The sequence below is a fragment of the Lethenteron reissneri genome, chromosome 24 (assembly GCF_015708825.2).
Source record: "Lethenteron reissneri isolate LAM-NWPU_2019-01 chromosome 24, ASM1570882v1, whole genome shotgun sequence".
Lineage (NCBI taxonomy): Eukaryota > Metazoa > Chordata > Hyperoartia > Petromyzontiformes > Petromyzontidae > Lethenteron > Lethenteron reissneri.
The window spans coordinates 9,046,127-9,069,627 of record NC_083802.1 but is presented as its reverse complement, the minus strand read 5'-3'; the positions used below and the strand labels follow the sequence as shown (position 1 = coordinate 9,069,627).

Here is a 23,501-nt window from a genome sequence, read left to right as displayed (position 1 = left end):
CAAAAAAGTTGATTGTGGTGTGCTTGTTTTTACACTTTCGTATTCCACAATCTTATCCTGATTGTGCAGTTGCCGTCACGGCTTGAGACCTCGTACCCATTCCGGTCTCGCCGAGCAGTTGCGGCCCTTCGTGTTGGAGAATGGTGGTGCACGGAAGCGGATATTACAGAGCTACTTCTGAGATCCCTTCAAATGAACGACCCCTGGGTCCACACACAAAAGCGGACACCACTTTCCCACCCTCCCTGCTACAGCAATTGCCGCATTACAGTCAAACTATTTATTTTTGGAGATGAAATTGATCTAAAATTGAGCGCAGGACCAGGATCTGAGCCACCCGGCCGCCTCTTGGGTGTGTGATTTAAGTGTCGCTGTGGCCAGAAGAACTCAACTCAGAAGGGCCCATGTTCAAATCCTGGTCGGGATCAACCGGGTCCGTCTTTGCCATCGTCCCTCCGGATGAATAACGCGAGTCCCACTTTGCTGAACATCAACAATGTTTAATTTTTTTGGTTCTTTCGGTAAAGTCACGTAGAAGGGAAGTAATAAAATAATAAAAACAAAACATAAAAAATAATTATTTTATTACGTTGTTATGTTTTATTTTTATTATTTGATTACTTCCCTTCTACGTGACTTTACCGAAAGAACCAAGAAGATGAATCCCTGCAGTCACGAAAGCTTTAAATCGAAATCAACAATGTTTGTCATATGCATTGACTGGTTCCGACCATAACAGTGTGGAATTTCCACCACTTGCTCAGGCCTGTCATGGCTGTTTCTTTAATTTGAAACTAGAAATGCAATGAAACTTATTTATCTGTAAGGATGGGACGAAATATTAGTGAAGAGGGATACGTAGCATCAGATTTTTATATATGTAATATTGTAAAAATCTAATAAATATTTTAGTTATGAAAGTAATTACTAGAATTCATACTCATAATCAACGTTTTTGAGTTTAGATCGCGTTATTTATAAATGTGTCGTAACCCTCCACCACCCGACACGGCCAATCAGTAAAAAGTGTCACGTTGACAAAAGACAAATAGTTCAGTTTTAGCCCACCGGTGTGTTGAAGCGTGAAACCACAACATTTACAATTTTTTTAGTACGACGTTTCGCTGGTAATTGCATCCAGCATCATCGGGCAATTCGCCCGACACATTTATAAATAACGCGATCTGAACCCAAAACGTTGATTATGAATAATATTGGTCGCGAAAACCTGCTACGTGTTAAACAGAATTCATACTCTTTGGTTTTTTCGGTAAGGTACGTGACTTTACCGAAAAAAAAAACAAAGAGTATGAATCCTTGCAGTCACGAAAGCTTCAAATCTAGAACTAATTACGAGAACTTGTAGGTTTTAGTGAACTTGGTTGAGGACAAAGGGTGACACTAATGGATTACAATTTATCGTTGAGCAGGAATGAAAAGGAGGATGATGGTTGACACTGATGATGATGATCGACTATAATGATGTATTTTGCGATTTAAAGCTTTCGTGACTGCAGGGATTCATCTTCTTGGTTCTTTCGGTAAAGTCACGTAATTATTTTATTGTGTTTTATTATTATTTTATTACTTCCCTTCTACGTGACTTTACCGAAAGAACCAAGAAGATATATTGATGTATGTTTTGTCAGTCGTGGTGGCATTAAGCCCTGGTGGAAGGGATGGAATGGGGTCCCCTGTCTGTCTCCCCGCTCCCTCTTCGTATCCCGACGCCAAGTGCTCTCCGGCGCGTGGACCCTGGGGCAGTTGCACTGCCTGTACACTCGATCGCTAAGGGGCCGTCCATAAATGACGTCACGCGATTTTGGAGGATTTTTGACCCCCCCCCCACCCTCGTCACACGGTGTCACAAAAAGTCAGACCCCCCCCTCCCTCAAATATGACGTCACAAAGCTCTGCCCCCCCCCCCAAAATAAAACATGCTTCAAATCGCTTTAAATTATTGTCATTGTAGTGCGTATTTAATGTGGCGCTGCACTCTGATGTTGTAGGAGAAAATATTTATTTAAAAGTCTATTTAATTAAGTAGAACGTGTTGTCTATATTTACTTAAAGTTGCGCATTTTGATGTGACGTCACATTTCTTAAACCCCCCGCCCCCTTCGTCACACATCGTCACAAATGTCTGACCCCCCCCCCCCTAGGTGCGTGACGTCATTTATGAACGGTCCCTAAGCCTCTAATGGGAATGTTGATGACCAACCACCACTGGTATTTACAAAAAAAATGCTAAAACCTCAACCAGTCCCTTCAAATAAATCCGGGATGTTTATTTGCATCGCAATACAATTGTGTATATATATGTATCACAACACTAAACATTAGCGAGCTCTTCAGATGGGCGTGCAAACGACTGCAGTTAAACTATAATACTTTAACAAGGCCGCGGCTGGCCACGTGGGTCGAACAAGGGGTTTGAAAACGGCCACGTGGCACAGACAATATTCTCCATTGCACCCACGGTGGCCTGGACGAAATGAAAGCACGGATAATATAAAACCGTCGTTTTGCTTACCTATACAGAATAACATGGGGGGGGGAGGGGTGAAGCCGTAGAATATTTAATAGATTGTTTCCTAAAGTAACCGGTTAACTTCCCTACAAGAATACGACCACGCGGGGCAATACGTCGTGGAAACCCTAGGGGCCGTCCATAAATGACGTCACGCGATTTTGGACGATTTTTGACTCCCCCCCCCCCTCGTCACACGGCGTCACAAAAAGTCAGACCTCCCCTCAAATATGACGTCAGAAAGCTCTGCCCCCCCACCCCAAACAATTTTGAAAATAAAACATGCTTCAAATCGCTTTAAACTATTGTCATTGTAGTGTTATAACAATTAGTGATGTCAAATTTCTCACCCCACCCTCGTCACACATCGTCACAAATGTCTGACCCCACCCCCCTAGGTGCGTGACGTCATTTATGGACGGCCCCCTAGACGAGTGAGAAGCTCCAAATAATTATTTGGAGCTCGATTATAATCGAAGCAGCCGCGGGCGTAAATTACCAATTTGTTCACAAGCGCAGTTCACCCGCCGTCGTATTGCCGAGTCGAGCCACGTGACCTCCCGAGAACTCGCACGTGACTCTTGAGCGTCACAATAGGGGCACGGCCGATCACGTGATGTGGAACCACCCACGGGGTGGAATTCCCGGCGCTGCTCGTCCCGAGTGCAGAGATCGAACTTTGGGGACGATTCACGAGTCCACGGCGATTGTACGAGCTGACACAGTCGTCATTATTGTCGCCTCCTTTTCTGTACGATCCAATCGTTACGATGTTTGTTTGTTTGCTCCATTTCGCCTTCCCACCACGTGATGTCAAACAGACGTCGTGGTCTTTTTGAGTTGTGTTTTACCCCCTCAACATGGTGACACGCATCCTTATTACAACCCATGATGGGCCCTTCAAATACGCAGTCATCGACTCTTACACGAAACGATTCAATGCTCGTATTGTGAATGTAACAATCCGATTTAAATGAATCGTGCCAGGCCGAGCAAGCGCGTCTGTTCCACGGTTCCATTGACTCATCAACGCATTTCTATCCCCGGTGGGTGATGTTCTCGTGTTGTGGCGGCGGTTGTCGGGGCCGAAACGTCCCCGTTATGTTCCCGCTAGTCTTGCAGAACATTCTTGGAAAAGCGGACGCCGTGTCTCGCTCTCTCTCACCTAACACGATTATTCCTTCACGAGCCTTTTGCCCGTCCAAGGACGACGGGTGCATTGCAGTAAATCTGAAACTTGCAAGCGAAAAAGCAGACCGCGACTTGCTATATTCATTGCATCAATTCGTGTGCAATTTGTAAGGCCGCGGTGACACAGAGCTATTTCATTTAAAGGTTATAATCCCTTGTTCATCATGACGTCCTTTTTACTTTGATGTCTCAACAGCGTTACGGAGATCGCGTGACGTGAGGGTTCTGCCTTTGTGGTGAGGGTTGTGAGTGGACGCCGAGGAGGGGGGAGGAGGCGCTTCGCCCCCCCCCATGTGGAGTGACGTCAGTCGCTAATTATTATGAATGGCGGGGTCCATTTTGAGGACGTCACCTTATGATTATTAATGAGGGGGGAGGGTGCTCCATGTGGAGTGACGTTGCCTGCTCATGATTATTAATGAGGGGGCTGTAGACCTGGAGTGACGTCACGAGTGTTGCACACAGACATTCTTGGCTCATTAAAGTAGGTAATAAAAATGGGGGGGGGGGGGTGTCCATTTGTAGGACGTAACCTGCTCATGATTATTAATGAGGGGGGCTGTTCGATGTGGCGTGACGTCACTTGCGCATGATTATTAGTGAGGGGGGGTACTCCATATTCAGTGACGTCACCGGCTCATGAATATTAATAAGGGGTGGGGGGGTGTACATTTGTAGGACGTAACCTTTTCATGATTAACGAGGGGGGGGAGGAGTACTCCATATTCAGTGACGTCACCCGCTCATGATTATTAATGAGGGGTGGGGGGGGGTGTACATTTGGAGGACGTCACCTGCTCATGAATATTAATGAGGGGGGCTGGTCGATGTGGAGTGACGTCACGAGCGTTAAGGACATTCCTTCATGCTTTGTAATAAAGAGTGGTTCACCCCGCGTCAGTCGTCCGGTATAATTATATAGCAACTAGTGGTTAGATTATATATAAGATGTGCAGGGTGGTCCAGATGTCTTGTCACCCCAAATTAATTGACCCCCTAACATTTTTTCCCCTTTGTATATACGCTTCTGTTTTAAATAAACCTCGCTTGAATATTTTTTAAGTTTTAGAGAATGCAATGGGCGGGGGGAGGGGTTACAAGACATTTGGACCACCGCCTTGTAAAGTAACATGAGGGTCCTCAGGAACTGGGCTCGCAGTGGACGAGTCGCATGAAGGTCACCCCGCAGTCCTCCTCCTGCCACATTTTCCTCGTCACTCTTCCTCCCCACCATTGATCCTCGTTCCCCCCCACCGCTCGTTGGAAGCCGACATCAAGTTCAAGTTTCGTTGGAAGCCGACATTGCGTGCCCGACGACTCAAGCCCCAGCGTGACATCATCAGAGTTCTCTCTCTCTCTCATCCAGAGACCAGATTGTGACCTCCCATGTGTGCGGCCGCAAACTCATCCGTCGTCGCTATATCGACATTTAAATTAAATCGACGGCGACGCATCAACCGGGAGGGCATGAGCTTCATTAAGATGCAAAGCTTCCCTCCCAGTCTGCATGTGAGCCGCGGGCCCATCGTCCAAACAAATGCAGGGATATGATTAGATAAACCGCACCGACGCTGCCCAACAGCGATTGGCTATTTCAAATCGCGCCAGCCATGGGACGATGCATCGGGGGATGCGGTCGCCTCCGTGTTCGATTTTGCGAGCGTCGGGGGACGCAGCGGACCAGGTGAGCCGCGCATTGGCCCCCGTTGAGTCTCCGCGATGGGAAACGATGAACGTCTCTCGAAGCTGTGGCCCTTTAGGCCATTATGAGCCGCCCCGTGAGCGCCAGGTCGCCCGCCAGCTTCCCGTTGCCGTTGAGGTGGTCCTCGCCGCCTCCGCCGCTGCCGCTGCCGCTGCCGCCGATGCTGGGGGTCCCCGCGGACGGAGGCGACGGGTTCGACGTTGGGCTGGGGACGCGACTCCACTCCAACCGCACCTCCCGGGGGAAGAGGCCCGAGATGTGGAAGACCTGTGTGGGAGGGAGGTGGTTCTGTTTGTTGATAATGCTTATCCATAGACGAAATCTTAATCGAGGCTCTGGATCTGAAACCAGATCTCCAGGAGCATGGAGCTCTCCCCTTCAGTCTCTGTGCCCCCAAATGATCTGTGCTCCAATAGGCCATGTGCCACCAATGGGCCTTAGTGCCCCAACAATCCCTGCTGCCCCTGTGATCTCCACACTCCTTGCGATGCACATGCCCCCGCGCACCACCCCTCCCCAGCTCTCGATCCACGAGTCTCTTCCTTTCCTGAACCCTGCGATACCTGTGAACCCCCTCCCCACCCCAGTACCCCTGCACATCCCCCTCCACCCCCCCCCCCCCCCCTCTACGAGCCTCACCACGAACACGGCCACCAGGCCCCCCTGCAGGAACCCGGCGGCGACGTCGCCCACGTGGTGCTTGTAGTCGGAGACGCGCGAGAGGCCCACGAACATGGCGAGCAGCAACGCCACGGCCTGCAGCAGCGGGCGCAGCGAACGCGCCCCTTGCCAGCGCAGACGAGCCTCCACGTACAGCTAGGAGACACGGGGGTGTGGGGGGCACAGGAATGTGGGGACGCAGGGATGTGAGGACACAGGGACACGGGGACGTGGGGACGTGGGAACACGGGGCATGGGGACACGGGGATGCCGGGACACTGGGATGCGGGGACGCAGAGATTCTGGGACACGGGGACGAGCTATCAGAGACGACATTTCTGGGAGGCTCAACAGGCACCCATGGCGAGCCGAGAGCCACTCCCTCCGCCAGCCACGCCCACAGAACAAGTAGTCACCCCGCAACCTTCGTGCGACGACAACAACATCATCCTGGTGCTGTAATCGTCCACGTCATGATGGAGAAAGTTGAAGGAACAAAATAGGGACAGTTTGTTTTGCGTACGTGGCATGCGTGGTGGGTTTTCGCTGGGTGAGCCCAATTTCCTTCCGCAGTCCAATGCTCAAATGTAATTTTCCAAATGGCCCATATATAGTGTAAGGGGGCAGGTTTGTAGGATTATTGTTAATCCTATCACGGGCGCATTGGGGGTGGTGGTGTTGCCAGCACCACACCCAGTCATTGCAGTTTCCCCAGTGTTGTTCATTTAAGGCTGAGTCCATCGAGGGAAGACCCAGTACAGGCGATGATAACACTTTACAATGGTGTTAATCATTGATTGGGAATTGTATGCAGTGAGTGAAACACTGCGCCACTGTTACCCACCAACATGCACACACACAACATAAAAGCAACAACCCCTTGCCTCGCCTTAACAGACTGTTGGGGCATCTGTGGAGGCTGGCACGGCACACGAGGTGGTGGTTGGTCAGCACCACGCCCGACTGCCTTTGTCTCCATAGTGGCAATGTGTACACATTTCATCAAGTTGTACTTATTTGGGGCTGAGTCGACCTAGGGGAGACCCAGGACCATTCTGAAAATTGTCACTTCCGTTGGCCTTGAGTGCGGGAATGGAATCGCACTCGGGTGGCCGAGCTTGCAGGGCAGTGCGATAACCACTCCACTACTGCTCCCCGCGTCCACACACACACACATACAAATACGTGCACGCGCATGTACTCACAACGAGGAAGACCATGCTGTACATAGCGAAGGATGCATGGCCAGAGAAGAACGACTTCCTGGGGAAACAAAGGTCCAGACACAATCACTACAGATTCACGACCACCACACATCCACTATAGATCCACAATCACTCTAGATGCAAAATCACTGCAGATCCAAGACAACTCTAGATCCACGATCACTGTAGATCCGCAATCACTACAATTTTTATCAAAAGCATTTAACAGAAGCTGCTGTCCCAAGCTTTTGGAGCTACCCAGGCACGCCTCACGGCATCTCCATTCTGCCATCTCAGTCCTCATATAAAAACTCACTCTTATTAAAATCACGAAATTTGAACGTGTGAATGTGATTGTACAATATAATTGCGATTATTACGTTTTAAAAAAAATATGTAATTGCAGAATGCTTCGATGTTGTCTGCCGGCCGAGTCGCCCTTGATAAAAGAAGCGTCCTAGCTCAATGGGCTCCACTCAGTGGGAAATACACTCCTGGTTCTGACACTACAGATCCAGACACGGCCACTTGGACTTTACACAGGCAGAGTATGTGCGACACATTGGAGTTGTCGTTGATCCTGAGCTCTCCCTGACCTCTCGTTCTCTCGCCACACATCTCAACATCGCCAGGACCTCACACCTCCTCCATCTGCCCAACATCTCCCACACCCGTCGCTTCCTCACCCCAGCTGCCACAGAGACCCCCCCCCCCCACGCACCCCATGCCTCTATCGTCAACATCATCAACGTCATCACGACTCGACGATGGCAACTCTGTCCTCTACGGCCTCCCCACATCCCCAGATCCCTCATCTCCAAACGCATGGACGAGTCAACATATATTCACCGCTGCAGAATTGTGCTCCGCCGTGGCCAGTCCAGCAATATCCGTCGTACATCTGTGCTCAGTTTAACACGAAGTAGGCTTTCGCGACCGATATCGTCCATAATAAAGGTGTTTGTGGGGTTAGATCGCGGTAAATATGAATGTGTCGTCCGCCCGCCACCACTCGACACAGCCAATTAGTCAGGGTTGTGACGTAAACAAAACGACGTTTCTCTGGCGATTACAACCAGCTTCATCAGGCGATCTGCCAGGATTGTGCAGGAGTCTTCCTGGTTTCGCTCTTAAATAGAGTAAAGGTGACGTCATCATCGTGAGCCCTATCAGGTGCGAAGACCAGAGGGGGGTTAATGTAGTCATATAAATTACAATGCGTCGTGCTAATCTGAGAATATGCAGTACCTATTCTACACAGAGACTGAGAGTGCAGAGATTACACCTGTGCTCTCTGCCTTAGCCAACCCGCGCGACTGAGCAGCGTGGCAGTCAACTCAGTCTCATGACACGGAGGTGGGGGGAGAGCACCGATCCGGCAGCGGATTGACAAGCGGGCTGCCACACTCTCTCACCGCGCCTCCGTCACGAGCTTGGGGTTGCCCGTGCACACGTCTTCCGTGATGAAGCCCTGCGAGCAGTCGGTGAGCGCCGGGTCCGGGCGGCACACGGACAGGAAGTGAGGGCGCAGACGCCCGGTCCACGTCTGCAGAGACACGGGGACAGATGGGTACACAGGAGGGGTCGGGAGTGGGGGGGGAGACGTGAGATGGAGGAGACAGACAGGAGACATATTTCGTGGGGCATGAAGGTAAGAGGAGATACGAGGACACAGGATGAGACAAGCACGAGGAGGTGGGGAGAGACACCAAGACAGATACAGGAGGAGACGTGGCGAGGCAGCGTGAGACAGGAGCATGCAGGGAGAGATTCAAAGATACACGAGGAGAGGTGGTGATCCAGGGAGAGACACACCGAGGTAGGGGGAAGGCGCAATAAGATGGAGGGCGCACGAGAAAAATGATGGGGGAATTGGAGGACACGTGGAGATATGGGCAAACACAAGGAGACAACGATCGATGGGAGATGAGATGCAGGGGAGACATTTGGAAAAGGGAGACAGGGAATAATAATAAAGGAATCAGGTTTGATGATGACGGTAATGATGATGGTGACAATGGTGTTTGATGAATGATGGCGGCCATAATGGTGATGATGATAACGAGGGTGGTGTTGATGTCGTGGGTGGTGGTGACGATGGTGACGATGACTATGGTGGTAATGATGCTGACGCTGCTGCTGATGATGATGACGCTGACGATGGGCGGTGGGCCCTCGGCGCACCTTGGCGAGTGCGGTGAGTGAGAGGCTCGCCGCGGCCCCCAGCAGGAAGGAGCCCACCAGGCGGTACAGGTTCGGCACCAGGTTCCCTCCGCGCAGAGGATCCCGCCGCAGCTGGGAGCGGCCCCGGATGCATTCCACCAGCACCACCTGCGCAGCCGCGAGCAGCGAGCGCACAGCGGAACCTCTCTTAACATCGACTGTTATCGTCGTCATCGACCACGAACGGTATCAGCATCATCAATTAACATCGACTATCAGCTTCAGTCATCAACATAAATCAGCATCGATTATTATCAGTAAATATCATCATCAGCATAGATCAGCATTAATGAGCATCGACTATCATCAGCCTCAATCAACATCGGCTATCATCATAATCAGCACCGTTCATCATCGACGTCATCTGCACGAACCGTTATGTACATACTGATCAACGCCAGAGGTCGCAAACGGGTTTTGATTCCTTACCCGTACCCGGCCGCACCAGGGTCGCAAATGGGTACCCGTACCCGGCCGGGGACGGGTACCCTACCCGTACCCTACCCGAAATGAGTGACAAACGGTTACTCACCAGTGACTCACGGCCTACCCGTACCCGTACCCGGCCGCACCAGGGTCGCAAACGGGTACCCGTACCCGGCCGGGGACGGGTACCCTACCCGTACCCTACCCGTACCCTACCGGAAATGAGTGACAAACGGCTACTCACCAGTGACTCACGGCCTACCCGTACCCGTACCCGGCCGCACCAGGGTCGCAAACGGGTACCCGGCCGGGTACGGGTAGCCGGGTATCGGGTACGGGTAGCCGGGTATCGGGTAGGGTACGGGTATCGGGTACCCGATTGCGACCTCTGATCAACACTCCTCATCAGGAATTGGCCGATCGTCTCAACGGCGTTCGTGAGTGGTTATCGCCGCTTCCACTGCGCCCCCGTGTGGCAGACAAACACCACAACGCGCACGGCGGCTGCTTTTGTCAATTGCAGAGCAGCGGCGACGACAATTTCACATTCAGGTGGTCAAAGCCGGAGAGCCGCGTGAGGAGACAGCGGAGCGTGTCCCTCTGATGTCTCCGTCCTGTTTGCGGATCGGGTTTTGCGCCGTCCTACGTCGTACGGCCTCTGCTCTGGATGACCACGGCCGTACACTGGAGCGTTTTTAAATTGTCCACTTGTGCATCAGGTATCCGCACCTGCCATGGCTTGTTCCAATGGGGTTTAGGGTGGACCATGAGGCTCGTGGAAGATCAAACCCAGAGAGCTTATGGGCATCGAGGTAGCCTGAGCCAGCCTGCTGGGAAGGCATCGAGGGTAGAGCTGTACTACATCTTTGGCCTCTCTATCTACGTCCTGACGTGGGAAGGGGTCATTGCCCAAAGCGTCACCAATTTAACCTTTCTGTTCTTTTTGAGGCAGTGTTGTTGACGAATGTAAATATAACACGTAGTATTTCGCGACCAATACTATGATTATAATTGTTTTGTTTTGTGGTCAGATCGTGTAAATTAAATGTGTCATAAACCCCCCCACCCCCCTCCACCCAACACAGCTCGATCCCGATCCTGACGACTGTATTTTTGGAGTTTGCATGTTCTCCCCGTGGTGGCGTGGATTTTTCTCCGGGTCCTCCGGTATTTCCCTCCACATTTAGAATCAACACGCGTTTCGAGTATTTGGCTGCAATACATTTTTACACATGATAAGCCGCTTCGTTGAGCTATCATTTGTGGCCAGGTCACTTCTGAAAAATAACTTTCTAGCTCAGTGGGCCTTACCTGGTAAAATAAACACTATTCATAGTTTACATTTAAATGGGTACGATACGTGTTGAGTTTTGTTATTTAACGATTATCAAATAACGAATTTCAACAATTATATGTTGCTGGGAAGGGGGTATTTGTGTCGCCAATAAGCTGATACCGACCAAGGCCAGTAGGGCACACCTCGTTCCTACAGCGGGGGGAGGCTTCCATCTAGCAGTGGATTGACAAAGGGCAGTACAGCAAAGTGGGGACAATGTTTTGAGAACTGTAGGAAATTACGGGGGCAGGGGGGGGTGCAATGATTAATTCCCGTGGTGGGGGGCGGGGGGCGAGGTGGGTCTGAGTCCCTGTCAGACAGCATATACCTGCAAGCTCCATGGATTTCTTGGCTGTAAAACCCGAGATGGATCTCAATGTCTGTCTGACGTGGAACCGTCCTCGATCCTATGGTCCAGCGCTGCCTCCTCTAACGCCGTTTCCTTAAAACGCTTTTTGTCCTGGAGGTTCCAAATTCCTGAGCAGTTCCAAATTCCTGCACGGAAAATTCCTGCGCGAGGACACGCGGCGCGCGACGCTCCCTCTACCCTCCGAGCCGCGCGCGTTCAGCCAGCAAAAGAGCGGCGCACGCTCCAGTGGCCTCAGGCAAATCAGCGCCCCCCCCGCCGCCGCCTCCGCTCGCCAGCCTTGAACGCTTCCTGCTGAATGTTCGTTCACTCGACCTTTGGTAACTGTTTTTGCTTTATTGTGATAACGTTTAATTTTATTACCCATGATGTCTGGGAAAGAAGGCCTGGCAAGCGAGTGTGCTGGCAATGTGGCCAAACAGTCAACGAAAAGCATCAGTGTGGACGTAAAAATGCAGGTTGATACGATGCGTGGAGGCGGGAGAGCATTAGGTTGATGTTGGTCGCTTCTTGGGTTTGGCTGCGCCAACCGTTAGAACCATTCTCAAGAATGCAGAGAATACGAGGGCTTCTGCTCAAGCCATAACATCGTTAACCGCAACAAAGACAGCTCATTCAAGGAGTATATTAAGGCTATTACCGATACAACAATGAAGCCCTTATACATCGCTCATGGGTTGCGCTGTCGCTAACGCATCTCCATTGGGACCATGTTATGATGACCTCCAATAGCGCGGTTGCGTATAGCGCTCCGTTTACCAAGAACGCATCCTCAGCATTGCATTCTGGCGACGACTGCGTGCGTTGTGCTCTAGTTGCGTCGTTTGTGCGAGGCTCACGCTGACGACGGTGATGAGAACCCCCCCGGCGCTGAGCGCCCCGTCCGAGATCGTGTCGCTCGTGACGGGGTAGGAGATGGTTTGGTCCCCGCAGTAGAAGCCCCGGTGAATGGGGCTCACGATGTTGAGCTCCAGCGCGAGGAACGGCAGGGCGGCTAGCGGGGGGGGGGGGGGTCACGCGGCCGGGAAGAGAAGGCAGAGGTCACAGCGATGAATGAGCGAAACCGCAGTGGATTATCAAAATGCATACAAAACCTTTTTTTTTTTACCAAAAACTATTTTTGCGTATTTTTATAAATGTTTATTTCGATTGTGATAGGGACATCATGCCATACAATGCTGTAAATACCGTCATTTAGTGCATTCTTGTACCTCAATGAACGACCCGCGGAAGCAGATATTAGCGAACTACTTCTGAGATTCAAACAATACATTCTCTCCGCGCTATGGGGGCACAACTTCCTACTATGCTCTACTAAATATTGACGGTCATTGCATTGCGGGTAAACTGACGTTTAAAAAACATATCTTAGTCTTCTTGGTTCTTTCGGTAAAGTCACGTAGAAGGAAAATAATAAAATAATAAAAATAAAACATAATAAAATAATTCTCACGACGTTTCGCACAACGCAAGCAGCCGTCTACAGGTGGAGAACAGGTCTGTCCTCGTTGTGGCCGAAACGTCGTGAGAATTATTTTATTATGTTTTATTTTTATCATTTTATTATTTTCCTTCTATGTGACTTTACCGAAAGAACCAAGAAGATGAATCCCTGCAGTCACGAAAGCTTTAAATCGATATCTTAGTCAATATATTTATTCTTCCCAAAAATAAGCCAAACCAAATGTCACGTGATAACAAAAACAAATTGAGTCATTGGTGGCCACGTGGTGAGTGTCTACGCATTAACTCCACTTGAGAACCCCGTTTAACCACGTGCGGTGGTTGAAACCCAGATTCGAACCCAGGATTCTCAGCAGTGCCAGCACAAAGCACAGACCTCTGAACAAGCCTGCCCAGTCAACATTGCAACAACGTTGGCCCAAAGCTGGCAGTGGCTCAAGCAAGGTGTCGGCAACCTGTATGATGTATATGAGAGATATTTCCGAATGGATCACTTCATCTCGCGACGTGCATGTACGTGTAATGACAGGGTGACACCTACTGGCTGGAAGGGGAATCACGGGTACGGGCAAGGTTAAGTAACAACCAATCAGAGAAGGTGGAAGGTGGGGCTAGCTGAGATACTCCGGGAACCTGCTCGAAGGTTCCACGAGAGGGCGGGGCAGGAGGCGTGCCCGGAGGCGGGGCAGGAGGTGTGGCTGGAGGCGGGGCCTAGCCTCGCCTGGGGGGATATAAGGGGGAGCGAACTCGGGGCTCGTTTGTGGGGTCCTGGGTCCTGGCTGCGTCGCTGTTCACCGACATCTCTCTCCATCGCCCGGCCACGTGGAAGATCTCCTGCGTGGGTTCCATCCATCGCCGTCATTGTCACGCCGCCAGCCAGCGGTGTAGCCGATTGGGGGCGATGGGACCACGCCGAGTGATCGGCTGTGTGTAGCCAGTAGAGACGTTAATATGTAGTGTTGTACTCAGTGTGAGGAAGAATAAGTGTTGGCCTGCGTTGGCCTGTGTGAGTACCCTCTATACGATGTGTCGTGGAAGTCGCTCATTACATACGTATGACAGTGCCAATAGACCAGGATATTGGAGTTATTCTCTGCTCTTGAATTCTCATCTAGTTCAACAAAATAGACTTAAACAGCACAATTGAGATGCATTGTTTTGAGAAAAAACACAAATATATGTCCACAACAACATTTTATCGTATCGAAAGTCAGTATACAGGGTTGTGTAAATACATTTTTTATTTATCTGCTTTGAGAAATTAAGGGACTTCAAATGCTATATACGTGTTCAGCGTGTGAGTTTTACACAGAGCCAAGCAGAAGCTTCAACCTTATTTTGCACAAATTGCAGTCGCAGTTCTGAGGCCGTGGCCCAGCTTTGGTTATCAGGCAGCCTTCAACGGTCTTTCGAACACTGCACTGTACACTCATACTGCAGTGGGGAAGAAGCAGACAGCTAATTTATTCTCGTGTGAGATCACAAATCTTCACTGTCCACCCCAGGGTTGTCTCTTGGATGTCTCTACATGTCACTGGGTTTTTAATTAAGAAGTAGTACTTATAAAAAAAAAACCTTTTCGGTTTCAGAGTTCAGAAACTTCCCGTTTTGCAAAGGGGGACTGTACTTGTTTTAGCAGCCACTGTTGGGTCATTGCGATCTGTGTTTGCAAAATCGTCCTGATTAGAGCTGTGGGTCATTGGATGGAATTCGTCACGTGTTGCTCATTTCTTATTCTCAGCACAGCGTTGTTCGGTGTGCACTTACTTGAATATTTATGTGAATACGATACCACAGATGTTCCGACGCAATACTGAATCGATTGAACCCCTCGGTAAGTTTGCGTATTATCAGCCCTGATCTATCCGCTGCTAGATGAAGGCCTCACCCGAGCCATTGCCAATATCTCTCTGTCTCGCAACACGACGGATCCATGTAGCTCACAAGATGAATTCATTACTACCCCTTTGACTGCCACTCCATCATTAGTCTCGACCACCTGGCTAAACTCAATGAAACAATTTTGTTTTACCAGGTAAGGCCCGCTGAGCTATATAGCTCTTTTCCAGAAGCAACTTGGTCACAAATGCTCAACAAAGTGGCTTATCGTGTGGAATGTACAACAGCCAACGCGTGTTGATTCTAAATGTGGCGGGAAAAACTGAAGGACCAAGAGAAAAATCCACACAACTACGGGGGAGAGCGACACCGCAAACTCCAAATATACAGGAGTCAGGGTCGGGATCGACCTCCTGTATACCGGGCGAGGTAGTTAACATCTCGCCACACATGAACTTGACCTGAAACTTGCCCTTCCTTGCGACTTGCTCTGCCCGTGCCCACTGAGCTTGTTCAATAGGCAACAAGATGTCTCCAACATGTGGGACCTCTTCTCGACGTGTTCCAGCGCCAACCCCGCACACGCACCTCGCCATGCCTCTTTGCTCACTTTCTCAGCTTTTTATTCCATTTTCGCCGTCGATGTTGGTGTTTCTATTTCATTCCGCACGCCGAATGACCCAAAAAACGATCGGTGTGGGTAAAGACAGGAGCCATGGTGGCCCAGTGGAATTACCGCAGAGTGTGCAAGCGGTGCAACTGCACGGTGAGGATCCCAGGTATTTCATTCAGCACGCATAGTCAGTGAAGGACCGTCGTGCCAAACGTGTGACCTCTTGCGATAGCATTCGCATCAACTTGCTCTTGCTGCCACACACCGGTGTCTTAGAGTGATTTGTTTGACCCACGGATCACGGGGGGGGGGGGGGGGGGCTGTGGGGCGACCACGGGGGGTGGCTTCTTTCCTTTGAGGGTCGCAGTTCTCGAATTTGCGTGTCATCCTTGCGCAGGGGCCATGCTAATCTATGTATCGTTCCAATTTTAGTATATGTACTGCCGGAGCAAGTACTCAGTTCGAACGTCAACCGCCAACTGAAGTGAGCGCAATTTGCGGGCGTTTTTGCGCATCTAGACGGGGCGACGGTGCCCAAAAAGTGACACCACTGCCGTCTCCCAGCACCGGGCAATAGAGGGGGAGGTCATTGGATAGGTTGGCGGGGGGGGGGGCTCATGTCCTACCTCGCACCAGGGCCCATGCCAACCACGCTACTGCGTGGGTGGCAGAGATGCTCTCTGTGCAAGTCTGGGTGGGACAAGAGCCGCCGTCGGGAGTGCATTCTTCCTCCACAATGGGTTCCAGTAAAAGTGAAACTCGAAGCCACTTGGCATTGACGGTGCTTTAACCTTTGCGCGCCCTTGCGTAGCACAGAGGCTCTTGACCGAGCGGATCGAGGTTGTGGCACCTACGGTCCGCTTGTCAATCCACCGCTGAATCAGGGGCTCTCCCTATCGTGCGGGTTATGGATGGATTTTCGGTTGACCATACTTCTCACCGTGCTGCTCAGCGAGGGATTGGCAAAGGTGGGGGATCATATGTTGGAGCATAGAACAGTGCAACAATGGATTGTGCTGCTCCGCTGCACTGTTGCCCATAACTTAGCCCCGCAGCAGCCGATGACACTTGTTTTGTGCGTGGTGTTGGCCCATCCGCGAGCGACTCCGACTCAACGCTGCTTCGCTTCACGCATCTGACGAGATCGGGCCGCGCTGTGGTGATTTGATCATAGGCAATTAAACTTATTCGGATATTTTCATCTCTTTATTCAAATAAGTTGAGTGACTCACTGTTTTTTTCAGAAATGTGTTTTTCTTCTCGTAGATGTGACGAGCACTCGTGGGGACGCGTGCTGCTATTTCACGGGATTTATGCATCGGAGTGCTGACTCGCGAACCGTGATTGCATAAAATACATCGCGTGCGGCCGATTTCGACATGAACCTCATTCACCGCTTCCCAATTATATGACGGCATTTAAATATGCATCCTGTTCGCGTGTAAGAAAGGTCTCTTTGGGGTTACGTATGCATCACATGTTTATACATCGAATCGATTGTCAAATAACGTTTGTGAGAATAAACGACGCATTAGCACCAAACGGCGAAGATGAGCCTCGTGCCTCTGATGACTCTTCGCCACCATCACCCCCTTCACTCTTCCACCTCCTCCATCCCCTTCACTTTCCCCATCTCCTCAACCCCCTCCACTCTCCCACCACCTCCACCACCTCCACCACCTCCACGCTTCCAATTCCTCCACCCCATCCACTTTTCCACCTCCTCCTCCCCCCCTCCACTCTCCCACCCCCTCCACCCCCGTCCCTCTCCCACCTCCTCCCCCCCTTCACTCTCCCACCCCCTCCCCCCCCTCCACTCTCCCACCTCCTCCTCCCCCCCTCCCCTCTCCCACCTCCTCCTCCCCCCCTCCACTCTCCCACCTCCTCCCCCCCTCCCCTCTCCCACCTCCTCCTCCCCCCTCCCCTCTCCCACCTCCTCCTCCCCCCCCTCCCTCTCCCACCTCCTCCTCCCCCCCTCCCCTCTCCCACCTCCTCCCCCCCTCCACTCTCCCACCCCCTCCACCCCCGTCCCTCTCCACCTCCTCCCCCCCTTCCACCTCCCACCCCCTCCCCCCACCCTCTCCCTACCCCTCCACCACCCCCTCCCACCCCCTCACTCTCCCACCCCCTCCCCCCCCTCCACTCTCCCACCTCCTCCCCCCCTTCACTCTCCCACCCCCTCCCCCCCTCCACTCTCCCACCCCCTCCACCCCCTTCACTCTCCCACCTCCTCCCCCCCTCCCCTCTCCCACCTCCTCCCCCCCTTCACTCTCCCACCTCCTCCCCCCCCTTCACTCTCCCACCCCCTCCACCCCCTTCACTCTCCCACCCCCTCCCCCCCCTCCACTCTCCCACCCCCTCCCCCCCTTCACTCTCCCACCCCCTCCACCCCCTTCACTCTCCCACCCCCTCCCCCCCTCCACTCTCCCACCCCCCTCCACCCCCTTCACTCTCCCACCCCCTCCACCCCCTTCACTCTCCCACCCCCTCCCCCCCCCTCCACTCTCCCACCCCCTCCACCCCCTTCACTCTCCCACCCCCTCCACCCCCTTCCCTCTTCCACTGCTTCCACGCTCCACCTCCTCGCCCACATCTCCTCATTCTTCCCCCCCCCAACCCCTTGCCCGCATCCATCCTTCCCCGCTCCTCCGCCCTCATCGCCCGCATCACCACAATCGCCCACGTGATCTCATTCCACAGGTGAAACCACGCGCATGGGATTTCCGCTTCACGTGACCCAACGAACATCTCGCAGAGTCTGGAAAATTCCTCGTTTCCATGACCACCGGGAACAACCCCAGATCTTGCCGTGGTTCGGCACCAGTTCCCGGATCTGGGTTCCCACGCTCCGTGACCCATGGTGCTGCTCTGTCGCGTCGGACCAAACCGTGGAGCGCATCATCTGACGCTTGCCGGCGTCGCCCATACACGGGCAACGCCACAGACATCCGCGACATCTCCCCTGGGGGCCACCGCATGGCCCAACGACCTCAGCATTAACTTCTCATCACGGTGGCGAGATGTTAACTACTTCGCCTGGTATGCAGTAGTTCGTGGGATCAATCCCGACCCTGACGCCTGCTGTATATTTGGACATACTCTTTGGTTCTTTTGGTAAAGTCACGTAGGTAGAAATAAAATAAAAATAAAACAAATCACGACGTTTCGATCGCAAGATTGCTTGTGTTGTGATCGAAACGTCGTGATTTGTTTAATTTTATTTTATTTCTACCTACGTGACTTTACCGAATGAATCAATGAATATGGATTACTGCAGTCACGACAGCTTCAAATCAAGATTGTATATTTGGTGTTTGCATGTGCTCCCCGTGGTTGTTTGCCATGGTCAGCCCAGATAAAAACGCACGGCTGAGCTTAAAAACCGAGCCTGGGAGCCCGGGTACCGAGACCGTTTGGAATGATGTTGACCCAGACTGCTGTGCGAACACACACTCGTGCGTCCAGGGCCGGTTTGAGAAGCGAGCCAGCACGCTCCCCCGTGGTTGTGGAGACTCATGCAGCGCCTCCGCTATTCTTTGGGCTCAGTGTTATGTCCGAGACTACCATCCCCACAGATTCGTGGCAAGAAAATTAGTCTAACATGTACTCGTGTCTCGAACCCGAAAACCTTACCCAAATAACCATGGAATTTGGCTTCCTTTCTTAATTCTTCAACTGCTACCCATGGATGGTCTGTGATTGGATGAAAACCTGATCGATCGATACACATTTGCGGGGACATTAGTCACTTCCGAAAGAGTCAATGCATCTGGCTCGAGAGAGTCATCTAAAGAGTCAACGGCTCTGGCTCGAGAGTGAGTCTTACGGTTCAGTGATCATTTCCAAGAGTGAACCCCTTGGGATTCCTAAGATTCGGTGTCCAAGGTTCCTAGTCGCAGGCGACAGCACTCCGAATTGCCCGATGATGCTGGATGCAATTACCAGCGAAACGTCGTACTCAAATTGTAAATGTTGTGGTTTCACGCTTCAACACACCGGTGGGCTAAAGCAGTGAACTATTTGTCTTTTGTCAACGTGACACTTTTTTACTGATTGGCCGTGTCGGGTGGTGGAGGGTTACGACACATTTATAAATAACGCGATCTAAACCCAAAAACGCTGATTATGAATAATATTGGTCGCGAAAGCCTACGTGTTAAACTCCGAGGATGATTGTGTATCGTCAATAGACGCAGCTCAGAGAGCCAGACTACAGCACCCATTGACCAACACAACTATAGCAGTTCAGAATCTTTAGCATCGGAATAAGGATCTTAATTTCGACTGGAAAAATCTGACGACCTATGCATCTCTTTTTTTCCTACAGATGTTGTCCGGTTAGCGAGCACCATTGCACCGTCACTGCCGCTGTACATCGATTACCTCCCGCGTTCACCACCTGGCAACGGTCACGTGGTGAAGTAGATGCATGGTCAAATAACTCGCGTGCACGAGACGTCGTGGGGAGGTGGGGTGGGGGGGTCCTCATCCAGCAGTGGACTGGCCAACGATTCATACTCTTAGTTCTTTCGGTAAAGTCACGTAGGTAAAAAATTAAATTAAAATTAATAAAAAATAAAAAAAATAAAGTGATTTTATTAAGTTTTATATTTTTTATTTACTTATTTTGTTTGTTTTTACATTTTCATTAATTAATTTTAATTTCATTTTTTTATTAATTTTTATTTCATTTTTTACCTACGTGACTTTACCGAAAGAACTAAGAAAATGAATTATTGCAGTCACGAAAGCTTCAAATCTAGAATTAATGGCAAACGATTCTGTAAGAGGAATACTCGACAGCATTCTAATTGTCACGCTTAGGGTAACGGGGCGAAGGGAACTGCACAACGCGAGATGAGAGAAACACGGGGGACAATGCAAGCGAGAAGGGACGAACGACATCCAGACACAAACAAGAACCGAATGCATCGTTGAATACATTGTTTGACCCCCGAAACTTGACAATCTAATCCAGGCGAGAAACCGGTGAGAGGAGGGCGGGGGGGCGGGGGCGACAGGAGTGAATTGTTAACTTATTCAGGGCAGTGCGTCCTCAACCACGGCCAATTATCCGCGAAGAGACTTTAATCCTATAAACTCGAAGTCGTTCTAAGAGTCATACTGTACCACCCTCTGACCCACTACAATGAGAGGGTGCAGCAGCATCGATCATCTGCCAGGGAGTCCACGTGCCCAAAGCAGACATTTCACTTGTCGGTACCACACGAGGTGGCTAGGAGATGTTAACTCCCTCGCCTGGTGTGCAGGAGGTCGTGGGTTCGATCCCGACCCTGACGCCTGCTGCTGTATGTTTGGAGTTTGCGGTGTCTCTCTCTCCCCGTGGTCGCATCGACTTTTCTCAGGGTACTCCAGTTTTCCCCTCTACATTTAGAGAGACACGCGTTCAGAGTATCTGGATTCTGATATGCATCTGCACACGATTAACCACTCTGTTGCTTGTGAAAGAGAGCTGCGTATCTCAGTGGGCCTTACCTGATAAATTAAATAGTCTAAAATTTACTTTAGCGGTTCTAATTCCTTAATGTGGCCAATAACAGTGAATTATGTGAAAAGTCGTATAAGTGAGGCTATCAAGTAAATTAGTTCACTCTCGTTGGCCGTGCAGATACTTGGGTAGCTACTGAAGGTGTGTTACCTTAGGTGGTACCGATTTCTGCTGTGGCCCATGGACGATATAACTGGCTACCTCGAGCCAGCGGGAGAAATTCCACATTCCCATGGCGGCGTCCACACACTTCCCGCGAACCCCAATTTTTGAGCGTCAGTACTCTGTATCAGCCCCAGATGGATTGCGATGATGACTCTGGCTAAGCGGTGCCCCGTACAAACACAACCTTCCTTTAGAAGATGCCCCACACCGCACACGAATCCACGCGCGCACACGCACACAGACCCACACAACGTGCAATAGCAAAGATCCCCTGTAGAGACACATCCACTGCTGGCGCGAGTGTTGTGCGCATGTACCGATGAAGACCGGAGCGACGCGGACCACGGAGCAGCGTGGCGTGATCAGATCCACATCGGGCGGCCTTCGTATCCCCAGTGCGAATGTTGACGCGCCGTACCGCCAGATTACTCGCTCATGGCCGAGTCGAACCATGCCACTGGCAATAGCCGTGGCCGGGAATCATAAAAATTGTAACCGGAATTGTATGGAGCAATGCGGTAACCACTGCGCAAACCGCTCCCTTCCTCGCGACTACAAAACAAAGACAAAGATCCCCCATATAGCCTCCACAGACTGTTGGGGCAAGTGCTGTTAGCGAGTAGCAGCACCTATGAAGGCCGGCACGGCACCACACCCGGCCGTCTTTGTCTCGGCCAGTGACGATGTTTACACACCGCACCAGGTGCTCATTTGAGGCTGAGTCGACCTAGGGGAGGCCCATGACCGGTTCAGATAATCGTCACTGGTGGTGTTGGCCGTGAGCGGGAATCCAACTCGTGTCGCCAGCTTCGTAGCGCAGCGCGCTGACCGCTACACCACCGCTCCCCACTACGCGCAGGCATTAATCGAGACACAGAGAGATTGGGGGGAGGGAGTGGGGGAGTTTGCGAGCGCCTATTAAGGCTCTGCATGCTCACCTATGAGGAGGCACGCGATGTCGAGAAGCACAAAGGAGCCGCAGATTCGTTTGCAACGAGACGGGGAGTCGCGGTCCAGTTGGGAATCCATGAGTAGAGAGGGTGCGGGTTTGTGTGTTAGTGAGTGAGTGTGTGTAATAGGTGCTCGCTAACAGCACATGTCTCAACAGTGTGTGTGTAAGGCTATACGGGTGATCTTTGTCTTTGTTGATAATAGGTGCTCGCTAACAGCACTTGCCCCGACAACCTGTTAAGGCTATACGGGGGATCTTTGTCTTTGTAGAGTTTGCCTGCGTGTTTGAAAGAGCGTGTGCGTTACTGAGCGTTGTGTTAAAGGTATAGTTGTTATGTAAGCATGTATGTCTGTGTGATCCCGAGTACCTATGCATGTACACGTGTGTTTATAACAGTTTGTATGCTGGAGATTGTGTGTATAAGAAAGTGTGTGTGTGTGTATTAGAATGTGTACGAGCGAGGTATGTGTGTGTGTATGCGTCCGCGTGGACGTGTGCAGCGTGTCTGGGTGAGAGCGTGTGCCCGTGTGATCACACCTGGGCGCGTGGGAGAGAGAGAGAGAGAATCAGGAGGCAGAGTGGGAGGGATCGAGGGAAACATGGGCGGGGTTCGTTGTGGATGCTCTTGATAAGAACCGTCACGTACACGCGCCTGCATGCATACCTGTGTGACAGACAAAGATCCCCCGTATAGCCTTTGAGCAGGAGGCTGTTGGGGCAAGTGCTGTAGTAGCGAGCGCTCAGGAAGGCCGGCACCACGCCCGGACTGCCTTTGTTTCCCCATTGCTGATGCTCGTTGTTGTGAGCGTCGCTTCTCTGCCCTCCGTTGTTGCTGGAGGACGACTGACTCCCGCTGCCCAGTAGCAACGTCCTTTACGACCCCCCCTCCCCCTCCTACACAGAGGTCGATGTTGACAGCGCTGGTACCAGTCATCGGCAAACTCCAATCACCTCAAATCTTCCCATTTCCTCTCAAGCCCGCGGAGCGCCTTTTGAGCCCCCTCGATCCGTCCAAACAGACGCCGCTGCATGGGGCATGCGTTGGTTGGCCACGCGGCCTCGCCTGCTGGATGAGTCCACTCACACGAGTCCAGATCTGTCGAGGATCTGTCTCTCTGTGCCCCCCCCCCCTTTCTCGCCGTTCCCAAATCCCTTTCTCGGTCCTGCTCCCGTCCTTGCACCCCCTCCACTGAAATAAAGTTCCCGTGCGCATTGAGCGGTCCTCCTCCTTAACCCCGTGCCGATGCCTCTCTTAAAGCCTCGCCTCTTCTCCGTTGCTGCCCATTCTCTTCCCTCGCTCCTCCACTCCTTCCCCCCCT

General features: G+C 51.5%; 1 protein-coding gene and 1 non-coding gene across 2 annotated transcripts; both read right to left on the bottom strand.

The window, feature by feature from the left end:
- Nucleotides 1–2,267: 2,267 nt before the first annotated feature.
- On the bottom strand, nucleotides 2,268–22,719 carry LOC133346527 (phospholipid phosphatase 3-like). Its single transcript, XM_061558170.1, has 7 exons — nucleotides 22,169–22,719; nucleotides 12,480–12,634; nucleotides 9,473–9,619; nucleotides 8,704–8,834; nucleotides 7,289–7,346; nucleotides 6,063–6,239; nucleotides 2,268–5,690 (listed from the first exon to the last, which is right to left on the bottom strand). Exons 1-7 carry the CDS (start codon nucleotides 22,257–22,259, stop codon nucleotides 5,478–5,480), a joined length of 972 nt encoding a protein of 323 aa, XP_061414154.1. The 5' UTR covers nucleotides 22,260–22,719; the 3' UTR covers nucleotides 2,268–5,477.
- LOC133346832 (U6 spliceosomal RNA) lies at nucleotides 15,909–16,012 on the bottom strand. The gene has a single exon (XR_009755622.1). It is a non-coding gene; the product is annotated as a U6 spliceosomal RNA (small nuclear RNA).
- Nucleotides 22,720–23,501: the final 782 nt, after the last annotated feature.